This window comes from Haemaphysalis longicornis, unplaced genomic scaffold, assembly GCF_048455015.1.
Source record: "Haemaphysalis longicornis isolate Haplotype H1 unplaced genomic scaffold, Haemaphysalis longicornis Haplotype H1 scaffold_8, whole genome shotgun sequence".
NCBI classification, from domain to species: Eukaryota; Metazoa; Arthropoda; class Arachnida; order Ixodida; family Ixodidae; genus Haemaphysalis; species Haemaphysalis longicornis.
In genome coordinates, this window is record NW_027526445.1 from 170,318,146 (window position 1) to 170,335,497 (window position 17,352).

Here is a 17,352-nt window from a genome sequence, read left to right on the forward strand (position 1 = left end):
TAGTCTTACTGTGAGCTCCCAGTGCTAATCTGCCGACTGCCTTTTGGTTAACCTCCAGTCCCGACAGGATATCGGACTTTAGGCATAATACGGCATTAGAGAAAGTGAGCGCCGGCACCATTACCCCTTTCCAGATGCCTCGCACTACCTCGTACTTATTGTAACCCCAGAGTGCTCTATGTTTCATTACTGCTGCATTTCGTCTCCCTTTCAGTTTGAGGTGTTCTTCATGGGCATTCAGGTAGCCTTTTCCTTCATTAAGCCAGATCCCCAAGTATTTGTACTTATTTACTAATGGTATGGCCTCCTGTTGAATTCTTATTGGTGCTGTATGAGCTTCCTCGTTGAACACCATGACTGCAGATTTCTGTGGGTTAAAATGTAGGCCTAGGTACGTTGCCTCTTCACCACAAATGTCGGCCAGTTTTTTGAAGGTCTTCCGCATTATCTGCCAGCAACACTATATCGTCCGCGTACATCAATCCCGGAATCCGTTGCTCCACCAACTCTCCATTGCTTCGGTACGACAAGTCAAAGCCTAATCCACTCTCCTCCAATCGTTTTTCCATTCCTCTAGTCTACAGTGTAAACAGCAATGGCGAAAGGGGGCACCCCTGCTTTAAACCTCTTCGAATGTATACGGGCTCTGTGCCTGTACGCCCTTCCCATGTAATATGCGCCTTGTTATCCTCATATACTGCCCTTAGCAGCCCCACAAAATCTGACCCAATCCCCTCTTCCAGTATATGCCACAGCAATCCCCTATCTAAGAGTGAGCACCCTGGCGGGAAGAGGTCTCGTCAGGAGCACGGGTGACGAGTGGCCGGGCTGCCTTATGAGCCCCCTTCGCGCCGTCTGGTCCTGTGTGTACCGGTAACCAGAGGAGCTATAGCTCCCTCCCCGCAACCTACCTATAGGTAGGTAGGTTGCGGGGAGGGGGGGGGGGGGGTGAACTTTGAAGGATAATTGTGTACGCAACCCTGGAGATAGTGCCCCTAAAAAATTTTTGATGGCCGTTCCTGAATAGGATAGTGTTAGGTCAGGGGATGGCCGATGTGCAAAAGCCACAGTATGGCCTCCTCTTCCACAACCTGTGGAGTTGTGGAGGAAATTGTGAGGGGCATGAGAGTAGTAGTAGTCGGCGAGGAGACGACGGCTACAGTGAAGGTTAGTGTGCCGCTTGCGGCAAGGCGTCCACGTAGAAGGTGTTTCAATCAATCAAGATCTTTATTATGATAAGGATCACACGCTGGCCTGCGTGAAAAAGTAAAGGGTGTGGGGAAGCGTGGTGATATAGAGGCAACGGTCAACGCGTGTGGAGCACGCCAGCTCCCACAGAGAGTGCAGCCACGTGCCGTGTATCGGCGACTTGCACCGGGTTAGTACACTCAGAAAGACTCCAAACATCTGGCAGAAGATACTGGGACCACTGCATTTGTAGTGCAAGACACTTTCACAGCCTATGATGCACCGTCCACGTTGTTGGCCCTTATGGAGGAGAAGGTAGGTGACGGCTGTTTCAGATTGTGGGTCCTGGTAAACATGCTGATGGCGCTTCGGCACGTAGGCCCGCTACTTTGCCAGCACATCCTCCGTGAGTGCGGCACCGGCCCGTGCCTTGGGCAGGAGCACTTCAGAGCCACGCAGCAGTCCTGCCGGCGATGGAGCAGGATCGCGTGGTATTATTCCCCACAGGACTCTCTTGGAAGCTTCCTTGGCTGCTGCTCTGACTTCTACTGGGTCCGGGTCGCAACGTGTGAATGGGACGAGGTAGCCAAGGTCAGAGTGGAGATCTAACGATTTACTCGCCCACGCGTAAGCGGACTCGTTACCTACGATCCCGCCTGAATGGCGGATGGTCTTGAGTTTGACACTAGTTCCCACATACGCTGTCTGGCCAAGTCGAGCCAAGGCCTCGAGGCTGTCCATAAGTATGGTAAACATTAGGGTTTCATGTGCGCTGTAGGTGGGATCGATTTATTTGTGAGGTGAGGTTCCCTTTGCGACGACGACAGCCTCGCGGGAATAGCCACGCAGTACTCGTGCTGGGACTGCCCTTGGTGTGGCTGCGCCGACAAGAAGTGGCAAGCCACACGAGGGGCTTACGTGGGCCAATGGGAAGTGGCCACAAGCGAAGCGATGGGGTGGCCAGGCGAGAAAAAAGGAGAACGCCTGGAGGAGGGGACGGAGAAGGTTGGAGGAGCGCGACGTCCACGTTGAAGACTCGAAGCTCGCCGTTTCGGACCCGAGCTCTAGGAGGGTCTACCAGGCGCCTTTGCATCCTGGGGTCGAGGCACGACTGACTCGTGGACCCGAGCAACGTTCGCGTGCTCCGTTCTTCGACGACCCGCTGCCCCCTGACGACCTAGCATCACCTGGCGTTCACTAACTCCTCAGGCACACCTCCATAACCCAGTGTGACCGACGCCAACAGAAAAGAATTAACCAGTCACACCCATTACAAAATCGATAGAAACAGCTGAAGTTGATATCGCCCTAGCCGCCACCACGTGTGAAGACTACACAGTTATACTGAGACTCCCAAGCAGCATGCCGCAATTTCCTGATCGATGAATATCCCTACAACATTGGCTACTAAAACAAATTAAACAACTTCCACAATTACCGATTATGTGCTCACATGGCCACAAAACCCTCCAAGGAAACCGAGTCGGCACACGCCGCTGCCCGCACCCCTACACTGAGCCATTTCCCAAGAGGGTGATAACCACAAGATGGCATCCTAAAGCCTACGCCCCTGCGAAAATACGCCGACATACTCTCCCACTAACGGAGCAGGCGCCAATACCCGGCACCCCACCCACATCTATCCTTACCTGAAGCTACAACATTCTGACTACAAACTCTTACCCCTCCAATACCCTACTCTATGCAATGTACCCCACCCTCTACCCCGCATCTTGCCAATACTGCCCCCCCCCTCCCCGACACCCTGCACCAACTGGTAAGGGGGTGTCAACACCGTCCCTTACGCCTTAAAGGGACCCTGCAACACTCTTTGAGCAGTGCAAGTAAACCTGCGCAACGTTTAGATTACACTGCCAGGAATACCTGAGCCAAATATTACACGTGCACGTGAAGCGGTGAGCGCGCAAATCGATCTGAAAGACGCGGAAAAACAAACCGCTCTCTCTTCAGTTGTCCTCATTATGCATGGCCTGAGGGACGTCACATAGGCCATGGCTGCCCGATCGGCTGTCACTGGTCAACTTCGCGGGTAGATTCTCCCGTTTCCGTCGTCGTCATCGCTGTGTACGAACCTCTTCTATGCCTGAACCTGTAGGCACAGTTTTGTCGTTTCTTTTGTGTTTTGAGTGCGCGCGGAGTTTGAGTGATGAGCTTAAAGGCCAACTGCACTCAAAATTTCGACTTCTTGAAAACCCTATTTCCGTATAGTCTGCTTAAAAAGAAAGCAACATGCAAAATACAACAGCTGAAATACGCACGTGGACGCCGCAAGCGGCCAGCAAAAATCGGCGATTTTGAAACCGAAACCGAGGAGAGCGCGGCCATTGCAGTGACGTTGCAGCCGTCCAGCGAGCGGCCGGACGGTCACCAGTTCGGGAGAATGTCTGCGCGCAAGCTCTACGCGCGCACGGGGCAGCAGAGCTCGACCGGTTCTCCCGCTGCGTGGCTGGCCAGAGGAAAAAGCCACCGTCGGTTAGAACGTCAGAGGCGCGTCATGCCTGTTTACACGATCCGCCGGCAGGTGCAGAGTGGTCTGCGGCGGAGCTTTTTTAAACGCTTCTGACTGATTAACGAGGCGTTTCACGGGGCTACCACTTGTGTCCCAGCTTATTTGGGGGTACTTACTACGCATTAAAAACAAATCTGGCCGAGGTGAAATTTGAGTGCAGTTGGCCTTTAATACGTCGCTTTCAACGGGACCACTCGACTACAAACGTTTATTGCTTCAAAAACGCCCTACCAGCCCGAGCGCGCACTTGCGAGCAGGCACCCATGCCTGCTTTTTTTGTGGCACCAGACCGGAAATAAGCCCCTCCGCGTTGCGCAGAAAAGGAGAAAACTGCCCGGCATGTGATATATCGAAGGCCGCCGAAGAGAACGCCGCGACCGCCCCCCCCTCTCCGGGAGAGAGCGCGCAGCTTTCGTCGCGTTGCCCGCGGTCGAGTTGAGAGGGAACGATTATGCGCGATTTCTCATCGCGCGTAGTTTCGTTAATTGTGAACGGATTTTCATAATTCTTGCGGGAGGAGATTTCTGGGACAATAGACTTTATCCCAAAATACATTACTAGTAGTCGATGGCAAGTGTTGCAGGGTCCCTTTAAACCAGGCGGGTGCCCAGACATCAGCACCTAAGTCTTGCCTAAATATTACGCCTTAAAACAGGCGGGTGCCCAGACATCAGCACCTAAGTCTTGCCTAAATATTACGCCTTAAAACAGGCGGGTGCCCAGACGTCAGCACCTAAGTCTTGCCTAAATAAAGTTTACCCCTCCTACTCATCTTCTACCCATTCACCCATTTTAAAACCTACCAGATCAGCAACCCCCTAAAGCACGGTTTCCAAAGTCTATCTAGAATGCTTAAAATCTCTCGCGTGAAAGACTAGGCCAGTAGCATCACAAAAACAAGTGTGGAATTACTTCTTGCAGCCGACTCCATCAAGCAAAGCCCAGCATCCAATGCATTTTTTTCCAGTCGCCATGCTGTGAATAAAATCTCCTCCCACAAAGTCCCAAGAGATACAGGAGAGAAAGGAGCAAAGGCAAGCAAAGGTGCAATGATGTCATAAACTTTATTCGTAAATTATCTCTTGACAAAAGTGCGAGCAACACTGGGTGCTGAACACGTCGTCCACTGCACACACCGCTTCCTCCTTTTCCTCCACAACACGTGCCTGCCCACACACAAACACACACAGGACACTCGGAGGAGGAAACACGCTTCCACAGAACAGACAGCTTCTGAGCAGCAGTGCACGCTTGAGCTTTCGACGCTCCCGAGCAAGTCGCCAACTTCCCGCAAGCCACTTCGCCGGCCACAAGTCAGTCGACGGGCTGTCCTTGGCAGCACCGGCACACACAGAGACGTTCACGAGTTTGTTGCCAGACGGAAAAAAAGAAAAAAGAGGGTGGTGCATCCTCAACAGCCATACATTTTTATTCGCAAAAAAAAAAAAAAAAAAAACGCTACCGCTTCCTTTTCAGGGGCTCCAAACAGAACAAGCATCTCCGCATAAACGCCAACAATGAAGCCGGATGTGCACCTCGTCGTTGCAAGGCCAAGCCAAGCCAAGACAAGTCATCCAAGGACCACTTCTTTTCAAGTGGCTCTGGACAGCGAGCACTCTCGCAGAAACTTCGACGAAGCCAGCCAGACGTATACCTAAATAGAGTTTCATACTAACAATTACTACAGGGAGATTTGTTGCTGCAATAACACGAAGTCATGGGTCCCCCTACAGCAGTGTGTGGCGTTCCTCGCTGGCTTGGCTTGGCTATCCAAATGGCTTCTCTCTCTGCCCTTGAAGCCAAAATCAACAAGAGACAATAACATTTTTTTTTTCTGCACTGTCTCGTTTACATCACGTCTGCATCTTTTTGCGCTGCTCCAAGGAGGAACTTTAAATAATCCTTCAAAACAATGTTGCTTTTTTGAAACTGCAGGCAAATTTTCAGCCTGTTCATGAGCCATGGCAAGAACAAGTGGACATGCCCACCTGGAACGACTGAACCCTCACGGAAGTGCAGCTTGTCTAGAAACGGGTGGCGGATTTCCCTATAGTATATATTAGTATGAAACTCTACAGTACACCTCATCCTGGCAAGGCCAAGCCAAGCCATAACAAGTCATGTCAGGCCAAGTCGCGTACTTGCAACACAGTTCCACTTTCGGTAGCGGTGGCGCTGCCAACTCGGTACAGTGAACTTCCGATCACCAAAACCGAAGAAAAAAAGACGAACACCCCAAAATCATTCAGACCGTCCAAATTGCACACACACGCACACACATACAACACTCGCATGCATAGCGCCTGGTGTATCGGCTTTTTCTTCTTGACCGTAGCCCACTGATAGGCTTGCTCGCACGCAAGTAACACCCCTGTCACACCGGCACTTTTAATCGCAATTGAGTCGATCCGGATCGGGCTCAATCCGGATCGGGTTCAATCCGGATTGGGAGCTGCCATACGTCAGTTTCAATCGCAATCGAGCCCGATCCCCCTCGAACTCAATCCTGGTTTCTCGAGCACGACTGAACTTTCCAGCCCGATCGGACGAAAGCGGTGACACTCTTATCCCCTCTGAGTAATGACGCAGGTGACAACTTCAACTAACGCCACAAATTGTATCAAATAACTTTACCCAAATAAGCATGAAATAACATTCATATACTTTTATATACTTCCGTATAACTTCGACCACGCAGTTACCAGACACCGGTCGCGAAGTACATAGCTTTACCCAAATAAGCGTGAAGTAACATTTAACCGGCCGCGAAGTACATTTTAGGCGCCATCTGGCGTACGTGTGCGCAACCAATGCAACTCCTCGATCTGGAGAAGTAGCAGTGGCGGTGCAGCGGGCGCACTCGCAAAGTCAATTGCGCTTCTCCCCAATCCGGATTGAAAGTGCCCGTGTAACAGTGGTATAAATAACCGCAACGTCCTTTCAGCTCCCTGCGCCTCTTCAGAAGAAGACCTCCCCAGAATGGCGCGACTCGCCAAACTGCTCAACTAGAACGCAAAGCATGACCTGTTCGGGGATATTTCTCCCCCTACGCTTTCATTGAGTACTTTGTGGCTCGCACTACACCGGTCCCGCAGTGTCGTGCAAAAAAAGAAAAAAAGTGAAACACGGCTTTTCCCCGCTCTGTCAAAGAGGGAGGACGCCGTCAGAGAGATAAAGGAAAGACGAAATCAACCACGCGGGGTGAATTTCTGCCACCGGCAATCAAATACTGCAGCCCGCTAGAACGCCAGTGCTTTGCATCCTGACCAGTGGCGGGAGTTTCGAAATGGGAGCAAGGTGTTTGACAGGAAAAGACGGTATTTTTTCCTCTCGGGGCATGTCTCTTGCGACCTCCACCAAAACTCTACCCTCCTACTAGTCTATGGCACCTGGCCAAGAGTTCTTATGTACACTCACTGTGTGTTATATTTATAATATATTTATATATTCATATGTATATATTTATAGAGGCGTGTATATATAAGCCACCCTCATCTCTCATTGCAGCCACAAGCCGGCGGAGCGACGGAAGAGAAGTTTCTCCGCGCAATGCAGAAAAAAAAGGTGAACGCATGCAACAACGGCAATAGGGCGAGAAAATATAGAACTCAATTAAATGTTTCTTTTCCTTTAAGCACAGTGTGCATTTTCGCTGCAGCAAAGAACTCCATCCACCAACCAATCCACAGGGCTTGGCTATGCTCATAATTAACGAGGTACCAAAACGGAGACGGGATCTCTAAAAACAAACGGAAAAGTTCCACGACCCATCTGCGCAGCTTTTGAGTGGATAAAGGACGGTTTAAATCAAGAGGGGTGCGTCAGCTGCGATGCTCTAAAAAAAGTAATGTTTCATTCCATTTCTGTCTTATAAGGTGGGGTATGACTGAGACTACAGATTTTGGAAAAACCTCCCCTTATATGCAAATAAATATGGTAGTTGCTTTCTTGACAAATTTGTGATATAACGCACTCGCATCTTGCAAATGAAACACCAACTTAGCTTTGGTGTTTAATCAGAGGAGATGCTTCAAGAGAGAGGGGGGGGTTCAGCCTGGATGAAAGAGCACGGAAACCTGTACTTGTTAAAAGGGGGGGGAGGGCGGTGACGAAACAAACCCCTGCAATGCACACACAGCAGCACTGATCGAAATGATCGGAGAGACTAAGGCACATCAAAATTGCAGGTCCACATCGTCCAGTGGTGGTGACAATGCAGCAATCACGAAGTGAGCAATAAAAGACCTCGGAGGGAAAAAGAAAACCACGATCTGGCAGTCACACACTAAGACACGACAGCAACAGGGCTGAAATGGGTCAGAGAGGAAGGGAGCTTGTAGCAGTGCTCGAGGCTAACGATTTTCCTTGCCCCGGACCACTTGGCTTTAAAACTAGCACCGACCAGGCGCCGTCAACAAATTAAAAGCCAGCCCAGCATCGGACAGTGCCAAGCAAAACAGGAAACAAAAACGGCACAGGAGGGACCGCATGTGTGCAACTGTCTCGCGATAAAAACCTCTGCCTCCAAAAAGCCCACGCTCTAAACTTTTCCACCCCCATGATAAAACGTAGCCGTAAAAAGAAAGTGGGACACAGTGCATGCCGGCTTCCAAAGACAGAAATGCACGCGTGCAACTAATCATGTGCCAGACGGCACTGGGGTGAAGGCAGTGCACGGCACTAAGGGGAGACGCGGAAGCCTGAGGGTAGACTCGGAAGTCGGGTAAACTCTGAAGCCCGAGGGTAGACTCAGGCTCACACACCGGGTAGACTCTGAAGCCTGAGGGTAGACTCAGGCTCACACAGCGGGTAGACTCTGAAGCCTGTGGTAACAAATCGGCAAATAAAATGCGAGATGCGCGTGACTCACTGTGCTGGTGCCTAAAGCGAAGCAAAATCTCGCAGTGCACCTGAAAACCAAAAGTGCAAGTTTTGCACAAAACGTGCATCAACTCCGTCTGGCTGCATAGGTCGCCAGGTTGAATTGTCTCACCAGCAGGGCGTGCAACCGTGTAATTTTGACAATTTGAGCCGCAGTAACAACATGGGCACAGTGCACGAAGCTCGGTGCGGAAGAGTTTAGAGCATGGCCGGCAGAAAACAATAGGTGGGCGAAAAAACAGAGTGGGTTTCGGAGAGGGGGGCAAAAAACAACCGACACTATAACAGCACCAACAAACCGCTCGGGGCGAAACAACCTAACGCAGCAGTGGCTCAGTCAACAGAGGAGGACTAAGTGGGTGCGTGAACGATATGAACGATGAAAGGCATGGTGGGGGAAGGATGTGGGCGCGCAACGGGGAAAAGTGATGAGCAGATGTTCTCTCTCTGCGACAGTAACCAACAAGAAAACAACGCAAGGAGAAAAAACGGTGACGAGTGCAGCAATGAGTTGGCACGATGACAGTCACGTCGTTCCCGCCAGCCACGTCTCCGGGCGCAGGCGTCACAGCGGATGGTGGCGACGGTATCTAGAACGGAGGCATGCCATCTGCAACAGAAAAGGTGGAACGTGTGAGACACACTTGTCGCCTGAGTTGTCAAGTCTTCGTCTAACACAAGACCCCCCACAGCACGCAAAAAGAAAAAACGAAAATACACAGTCGAACCTGACTGTATCGAATTATCCTTTATATCTCACTATTTCTAGCCACGGTACATTCACAATGAGAATAAGTAGCAAAAACTACGTTTATATCTAAGAAAAATACCAGCAACAACCGATGCAGTCAAAACTTAAGTAGCAAAAACTTCGTTTATATCTAAGAAAAATACCAGCAACAACCGATGCAGTCAAAACTCGATTTAACAAACCTCGAACGGAGAATTTTCAATCTAACGAACAAATTCGAATTGATTGATTGATTGTGGGGTTTAACGCGCCGACGCAACGGAGGCGATGAGGCGCGCCGTAGTGGAGGGCTCCGGATTAATTTTGACCACCTGGGGATCTTTAACGTGCGCCGAAATCTCGTACACACGGGCGTTTTTGCTTTTCGCCTCCATCAGAAAAGCGGCCGCCGCGGCCGGGAATCGAACCCGCGACCTTGTGCTCAGCAGCGCAACGCCTTAGCCACTGAGCCACCGCGGCGGGTACAAATTCGAATTCCCCTGCAGATGCCTATATGCCTCAATGCTGTTATGAACTCGAACTAACGAAATAGATTCAGCACCATTTACGATTCACGAAGTATTTCGAGTTCCGCAAGCCTGCAATTGCTTCAAATCTGCTGGCTTGCGTGTGCCAATGATGACTGAAAATCATGAGAAGTGCACCAAAGCCACCGCTAGAGTTGCCGAAGTGTGGAGCGGGCTGTCGGATCTTCCGAACGCCACTCCTCGACCAACGGTTGGCGAGTTTGTGAGTGTGGGTGATGGTGTCATGACCACGGAATAGTTCGCAAGACTACGTTGCAGACATCAAGCTGAGTGCAAATGAAAGTGGGCACGACAATTCTTTGCCCAGAGCCTCCGAAGTGATTGTTGCACTCGCACTACTCCAGCGCTGCTTCGCAAATCTGAAAGGTTGCGGCCTCAGCTGCTCCGACTCTTTAGACAATGTGATCTGATTTATTTGATTGCGGGGTTTCACACGCCGACGCTACACAGACAATGAGGTGCGCCGTGGTGGAGGGCTTCGGATTAATTTTGACCATTTGGGGATGGTGAGAAAGTGCGCCAAAATCTTGAACACACAGGCGTTTTCGCTTTTCACCTCCATCTTTAGACAATGTGGAGAAGTGTGTACTGTCTTGGGCAACAAGGTTGCTCAAGCAGAAGAAGATATCGGACGATATTGTGCAAAAATGAGGGAGTTTAACCAATAAAGTGTTTTTAAAAAATGTTATGCGCTTTTATGAATGCCAGTTCATTAGCTTGCTTGTATTGATGAGAGTTTTTTAAAACTTTTCATCACTTTTATCGATATCACTGATATCGACACTAACATCACCATATATATAACTTATACCGACTGTTTTATCACTTATATCGATAAGTGATAGGTGTCTTTTCACGAGTTTGATATAACCAGACTATGAGCTAAAAAATCCTCCAAACAGAAGGAAAGCACCCCCAAAAAACCGAAATCCACAAGGCAGGCGAGGAGGGCACCAACCAGAACCTCCGAGGGCATGTTCAGTGACGCTGAGACAAAGGGACTCGAGCCGGTTGTTGATTTCAGGGTCATTTGCAGACGCGTCAGCTTGCATGCGTCCTGCACAGGGGAAGAAACAAGACACCTCATCTCTTTCGCCGTCACAAAGCAGGTCGCTACAAATCTGTACGATTCAATTGCCACACGCTCTGGATGCTGCAAGATTTTCACTGTAAGAAGGATTCACATGAACCACTTCACATTGGGACTGCGAGTGTACGTTAACGCGGCAACCATGCTTCATGGGACACAACGCAACTCGCCGTCGGATAAACTCGCAGAGGCTCAGAGATCACCGGCAAATGCCCTTTTATCAAAAGAACTCTGCCGGTCTGCTGTACAAGCCTGGCTGCGCAAGCATTCGAGATTGCGGCATGCCCCAAGAACTCGGCATATGCACGGGCTAGAGGATGCTAGCAGATTGCCTCTTCCCCTCTCATTCTGTGAGTGTTTCTGTTTGTGTTAGACTCTGCTCTGAAACTTGTAGACGCACATTTTGACCGTTGCAATGGAGACTATAAAACCAAGTGTCTTTAAGGCGAGCACAACAGAACGTTTGCGACACAGCTACTCTGAGTTGCCATGTTTTCCGCGCCAATGTCCTACTGCACTATTGTTTTCTTCTACTCGCATTGTAATAAATAGCTTGGCCTTTCGCTGCAGCCCAGTGTCCTACTGCACTATCGTTTCATTCTACTCGCCATGTATTAAATAGTTTGGCCCTTGGCTCCTACTGCACTATCGCTTTCTTCTACTCGCCATGTTTCAAATAGTTTGGCCTTTGGCTGCACCCCAGTGTCCTGCTACACTATCGTTTTCTTCAACTCGCCAGGTTTTAAATAGTTTTGGCCGTTGGCTGCACCCCAGTGTCCTACTGCACTATTGTTTTCTTCTACTCGCCATGTTTTAAATAGTTTTGGCCTTTGGCTGCCCCCCAATGTCCTACTGCACATCGTTTTCTTCAACTTGCCATGTTTTAATTAGTTTTGGCCTTTGGCTGCACCCCAGTGTCCTACTGCACTATCGTTTTCTTATCTACTCGCCATGTTTTAAATAGTTTGTCCTTTGGCTGCACCCCAGTGTCCCACTGCACTATCGTTTTCTTCTACTTGCCATGTAATTAAGTTTGGCCTTTGGCTGCACCCCAGTGCCCTACTGCACTATTGTTTTCTTCTACTCGCCATGTTTCATATAGTTTGGCCTTTGGCTGCACCCCAGTGTCCTACTGCACTATCGTTTTCTTCTACTCGCCATATTTTAAATATTTCAGCCTTTGGCTGCACCCCAGTGTCCTACTGCACTATCTCGCCATGTTTTAAATAGTTTGGCCTTTGGCTGCACCCCAGTGCACTACTGTACTATTGTTTTCTCCTACTCGCCATGTTTTACTTTGGCCCTTAGCTCCTACCGCACTATCGTTTTTTTCTACTCACCATGTTTTAAATACCGTATCTACACGATTGTAAGTCGACTCGAATGTAGGTCGACCCCCAAAAATTACATCTCTCAAAAAAAAAAAAAAAAATGCGAGCGCCGCGTAGAAAATCGTATCACAAAGAAAAGCTCTCAACCCACACGGCGGCTCTCCACAAGAGCCGTGCGCTCGTGGTAAGCGCGGTAGATGTTAAAAAAGAAAAGCTTTTGTATAAGCACGCGGAGGTTGAGCGGGAAAAATACATTCGCTGCGAGATGACAACCATCGAAGCAACCGGCAGCGGCCACTGCCGCGCGATACCAAAACAAACATGGCGGCTACGTTAGCGCCGTGCATTGAATCAAGGGATTCGCTAATGATTTTTTTTTATACGAATAAAACGCTTCTTGACGCGTTTTTGCACGCGATTCGTGCGCGGGTGACTTTTTGATGCCCCCATCAACGACTCCGCGCGCGCGGCAGCTTCTACTGCTTTTAAGGCCGAACCTCATAGAGTGTTTTTTCACGCGATTCGCGCGTGTCGGGAGCGGCAGTAGGAGGAGCCTGACGACTTGCCCCAATGGGGAGGCGCGCTCTTCAAGCCGGCAGTTTGAAAGCGCTTGGGACAGACGGCTGGCGCCGCCGGAGACGTTTAGGCTTACCACGGTGGCGGATATTTGATTGGCGCTTTCCCTAGCGGCGCGAATGATGCTTTATAGTGTCGTTTTCGACCATATTATCAGCTCCTATCCTGCACAAACGCCTTCGTTTGTGCCTTCAGTGATATCTTAAAGAGCGGTTAGGAGCGGTCGCTGGAGCTACGCGGACCTCTTCGCGGTTGGTGACGCCGCCATGTTGCCGCCGCCGATCGCGTAGCGCACGCGGGTGGCATTAGCTGCGGTGTCAGCGGCGCATTTTCGCGAGCAGAAACGCCCCATGCGGTTCACACTTACGACCATAACCATGGGAACGAGGGTGCAAAGGTGTCCCCACCTCGCAGCAGCCCTGAGTTCTCGTTTCTCTTGCCGTGACTAGCGGTAGACGGTTGATTTCGATTCTAAGTCGACCCCCCAACCTTGGATTGTCAAATTTGAAAAAAAGGGTCGACCTACAATCGTGTAAATACGGTAGTTTTGGCCTTTGGCCGCCCCAGTGTCCTACTGCACAATCGTTTTCTTCTACTTGCCATGTGCCATGTTTTAAATAGTTTGGTCTTTGGCTGCACCCCAGTGCCGTACTGCACTATCGTTTTCTTCTACTCGCCATGTTTTAAATAGTTTGGCCTTTAGCTGCACCCCAGTGCCCTACTGCACTATCGTTTTCTCCTACACGCCATATTTTAGTTTGGCCCTTGGCTTACTGCACTATCGTTTTCTTCTAATCGCCATGTTTTAGTTTGGCCTTTGGCTGCACCCCAGTGTCCTACTGCACTATCGTTTTCTTCTACTCGCCATGTTTTAAACAGTTTGGCCTTTGGCTACACCCCAGTGTCCTACTGCACTGTCGTTTTCTTCTACTCGCCATGTCATAGTTTGGCCTTTCGCTGCACCCCAGTGTCCTACTGCACTATCGTTTTTTTTCTACTCGCCATGTTTTAGTTTGGCAGTGTCCTACTGCACTATCGTTTTCTTCTACTCGCCATGTCTTACATAGTTTGGCCTCTGGCCGCATCCCACTTTCCTACCGCACGATTGTTTTCCTCTACTCACCATGTTTTAAATAGTTCGGCCTTTGGCAGCACCCCAGTGTCCTACTGCACTATCGTTTTCTGCTACTCGCCATGTTTTAAATAGTTTGGCCTTTGCATGCACCCCAGTGTCCTACTGCACTACCATTTTCTTCTACTCGCCATGTTTTAAATAGTTTGGCAGTGTCTTACTGCACTATTATTTTCTTCTACTCGCCATGTATTAAATAGTTTGGCAGTTGGGTCATTGTCAGGGTGGAAACAACTCTGCTGCAAGCTGCTTACGAGCCACGCTGCCTCAACCGGAAGACGGGTCACACTTGTACACCTCGTCCTATCAAGCGACAAAAGAACAGGAAAGAAGGCGGTTTCACATGACGTACCGTTGCCGGCAGCCACTTGCTTGTAGAGTGACGCGACCACTGGATTCGGCCGCACGGGTGCCGAGTGGGTCCTCTGGATCTGTACGTGTGGCTTGTTCAAGTGCTGCGTGCAACAGAAACAATCAAGCGTCACACAACACATCAACCAAGCAACATCGATACCTACGCTGCCTTTCTGCACACCCTACCAAAGGACTCAAGTTAACAAAAACAACAAAAAATGATGATAATGATTATAAATGTGACACATGCAACCAACAAAACTAGAGGACTAAAAACAGCACAGCTACAAACAATGGGCAGAAACAAATATTCCCGAAAACGCAACTTCTGTTCCTATCAAAACGACACCTTGATTCTGCAAAAGGCCCACCCTTAGAGCACTGGGGACAGGGCAGTCCCGGATGCGGGTAGACAATTGTCCGACATCTTTGGGACAACTGCACCAGTAGTATCCTGCAACAGCCAGCGCGACCTGAATTACCCCCATACGCAAGCTTGGCGGCTAGGACAATGCACTACCACAGGGTAATTCGCAGCGAGTTCTGTTCCCCACAACTGAGGGGAGTGGTGGGGAGCTGAGGCGACGAAGGTTGGCAGTGTAAATGTGGTATCCTGCGACAGCCAGCACAACCTGATTACCCCACTATGCTAGCTCAGTGGCTAGGACAATGCGCCACCACAGGGTCATTCGCAGTGGGTTCTGTTCTTGACAACTACTAATGAAAGTGGCCAGGAACCGAGGTGACAAATGTGAAGGAAGAGGAAAACAAGGAGAGGTCGTGTTTGGCAGTAGAACACTAGTGCTTTTTTGGTCATTACGCCAGAAAGAGTGCTAGAACACTAGTGCTTTTTTGGTCATTACGCCAGAAAGAGTGCTTATTAGCCCTCTGAAGCCCAAACTTTATTATTTTGCTGAAGTGTGTCAGAAGTTTTTCATGATCTAAAAAGACTTCCGACATCACAGTCAGAAAAAAATTTGGTTCAAAATTTGGTTCATTAGGATGGACACTAGGGCACACTGGGAAGCACTGGGCACTGGCTGCCCAGAGAGCTACCTTGATCACCACTCTTAATGGTTCAAGTGAAGAGAATAACGTAACGTTCGTGTTTTTATCATTTGTAATAACAATGACATTGCACAATTTAGTTTACCTGTCACTAGCCCATTAATGGAGCCACCCGGGCTCGATGCGAGTTGACACGCCCCAACCATATTTTTTCTAGCCCACGGAAGTATGTGCTGCTCTCTCTTCTCTAATTTTTGAAGGTCCGGGATCTTGTGTCTGTCGATAGATGGTGTTAAAAATGTCAGAAAAACCCCAAAGTTCAAGAGAAAAAAAATTTTGTTTGAGTTGTTGCTCCTGAGCTACACTGGGCATCAAAGGGTCCTCGTGATGGTTTTTTCCAGTCGATCCCATCTTCCCCCGCCAGCACGCACCTCCTGTAGGCTGGGCCTCTTGATGACCATGGCCAGAGGACCTCCTGCTCCTCCTCCGCCTCCGAGGGGGCCGCTGCCGCTGGGGCAGTCCCCTCCGCCCCCAAAGAACACAGCGGGGGGCCGTCCCAGGGGGGCCGTCCCAGGGTGAGGGGGTCCACTGTTGGGGCCGGCCAGCCGGCCAAAGTCCGAACCCCCCACCAGGGGGGGAAGCACCCCCGCACCACACCAGCGGCTGCTGCTGCAGCACAGGGAAGGGAGAGGGGGGCGATGAGGAAACTGCTAAGCTTTCTAGGCCAACAAAACACACACACACAGGCTGTCTTTCTGTGCCATCTCCTGAAGGCGTTCAAAATGTTTAGTACTCCTTGCACCTCCAACAACTGCACAAGCAAAACAATTGGAGGGGGGGTGGAAGGGCGAAACAAGGTACAGTCTACGCTCGTTACAGCGGATCCGGCAACAACAGACTTTCGGTTACAACAGACCATTTCTGTTGGTTTGTCTGGTACCCATGCATTTTAAATGTAGTCCACTCCGCTCACAACGGACCTGGCTAGAGCAGACTATCGGCTACAACAGACTAAATTATAGGCGAAAATTGTTTCGACTGAACGTTTATAGCGGACTTCCGCGGGGCCGGCGCCCGGTGTGCTTTTTCGTTTATTTTGGCAAGAAAACTATTATGTCTGGCAACATTGCTGACAGCCGGGTCGTTGGCGCAGCCAAGCCAAGCTAGTGGCTTTTTTTTTTTGTGCAACCAGCGGCATGAGCGGCAGGGTAGCTGATTTCACTGTCGGATAAATTAAGCGTAATTAACGCTGTTGAACACGGGGAAAAACAGGCTGACATCGCCAGAAGTACAGGCCTGTCTAAGCACAGTGTCCGCTGTACCGTCAAGAACAAGGCCGCTGCCGATAAACGCGACTCCGGTGAGATTGAAAACAGGGCAATCGAATACTCGAAGTGGTGCACTCGGAGGCGAGTCTGCCCTCGTCAGTTTTTTTATGTAATAAAAAACTCGGGTTCAGTGAAGTTCGGCTTTTATTATTCCCACGCATGCATCGTTCCCGTTCCGTTCGGTGAAAAAGGTAAGAAATGCCTCAAGTAGGGGTTGTTCCCCATCCATTGTGTGCAATCTGCCGGTAACCGTGCGCAGTCCAACTGGTCTAACTTTAGATTTTACACAGCTGACCGTCATCAGATTATTTCATTACATCTGTTTCAATGACCAGAATAAAATCGCTAAAAATGTGGAATCTGCCTTGAGGGAACGTCAGGCAGCGATCCGATTTGTTTGACGAACAGTTTCGGGAAAACCTGCCTCGTCGTGAGGGGATTTAAAAGAGCCTAGCTAATGCTGATGGGCACGACTGATGTTTTATAGCTGGTTTATAATTGCGCCTAGTTATATTCTTGCGTTATTTGCTCAGCTCATCTTGCGTCTTTACACGCTTGACCACATGCGCTAGGCCTTTTCGAAGTGCCGGTGCTAAGTTTTGGAAACGGTGTTTACGCGATTCTTTGCCCTCGCGCGAACACTGTGCAGAGGTGCT

General features: G+C 49.9%; 1 protein-coding gene across 4 annotated transcripts in view; it reads right to left on the minus strand.

Moving 5' to 3' along the window:
* Positions 1–4,763: 4,763 nt before the first annotated feature.
* Positions 4,764–17,352, minus strand: part of Smg (sterile alpha motif domain containing protein 4 smaug) — a 145,870-nt gene continuing 133,281 nt past the window's right edge. For 2 of the 4 annotated variants that reach the window (XM_077680540.1, XM_077680538.1), the window contains exons 12-15: positions 15,800–16,037; positions 14,359–14,461; positions 10,836–10,934; positions 4,764–9,209 (exon numbers count right to left, since the gene is read on the minus strand). In XM_077680540.1, coding sequence (XP_077536666.1) covers positions 9,190–9,209; positions 10,836–10,934; positions 14,359–14,461; positions 15,800–16,037 — 460 coding nt within the window. In that variant the 3' untranslated portion in view covers positions 4,764–9,189. The remainder of the gene's footprint in view (positions 9,210–10,835; positions 10,935–14,358; positions 14,462–15,799; positions 16,038–17,352) is intronic. The other 2 variants (XR_013318140.1, XM_077680539.1) reach the window with 2 other exon arrangements.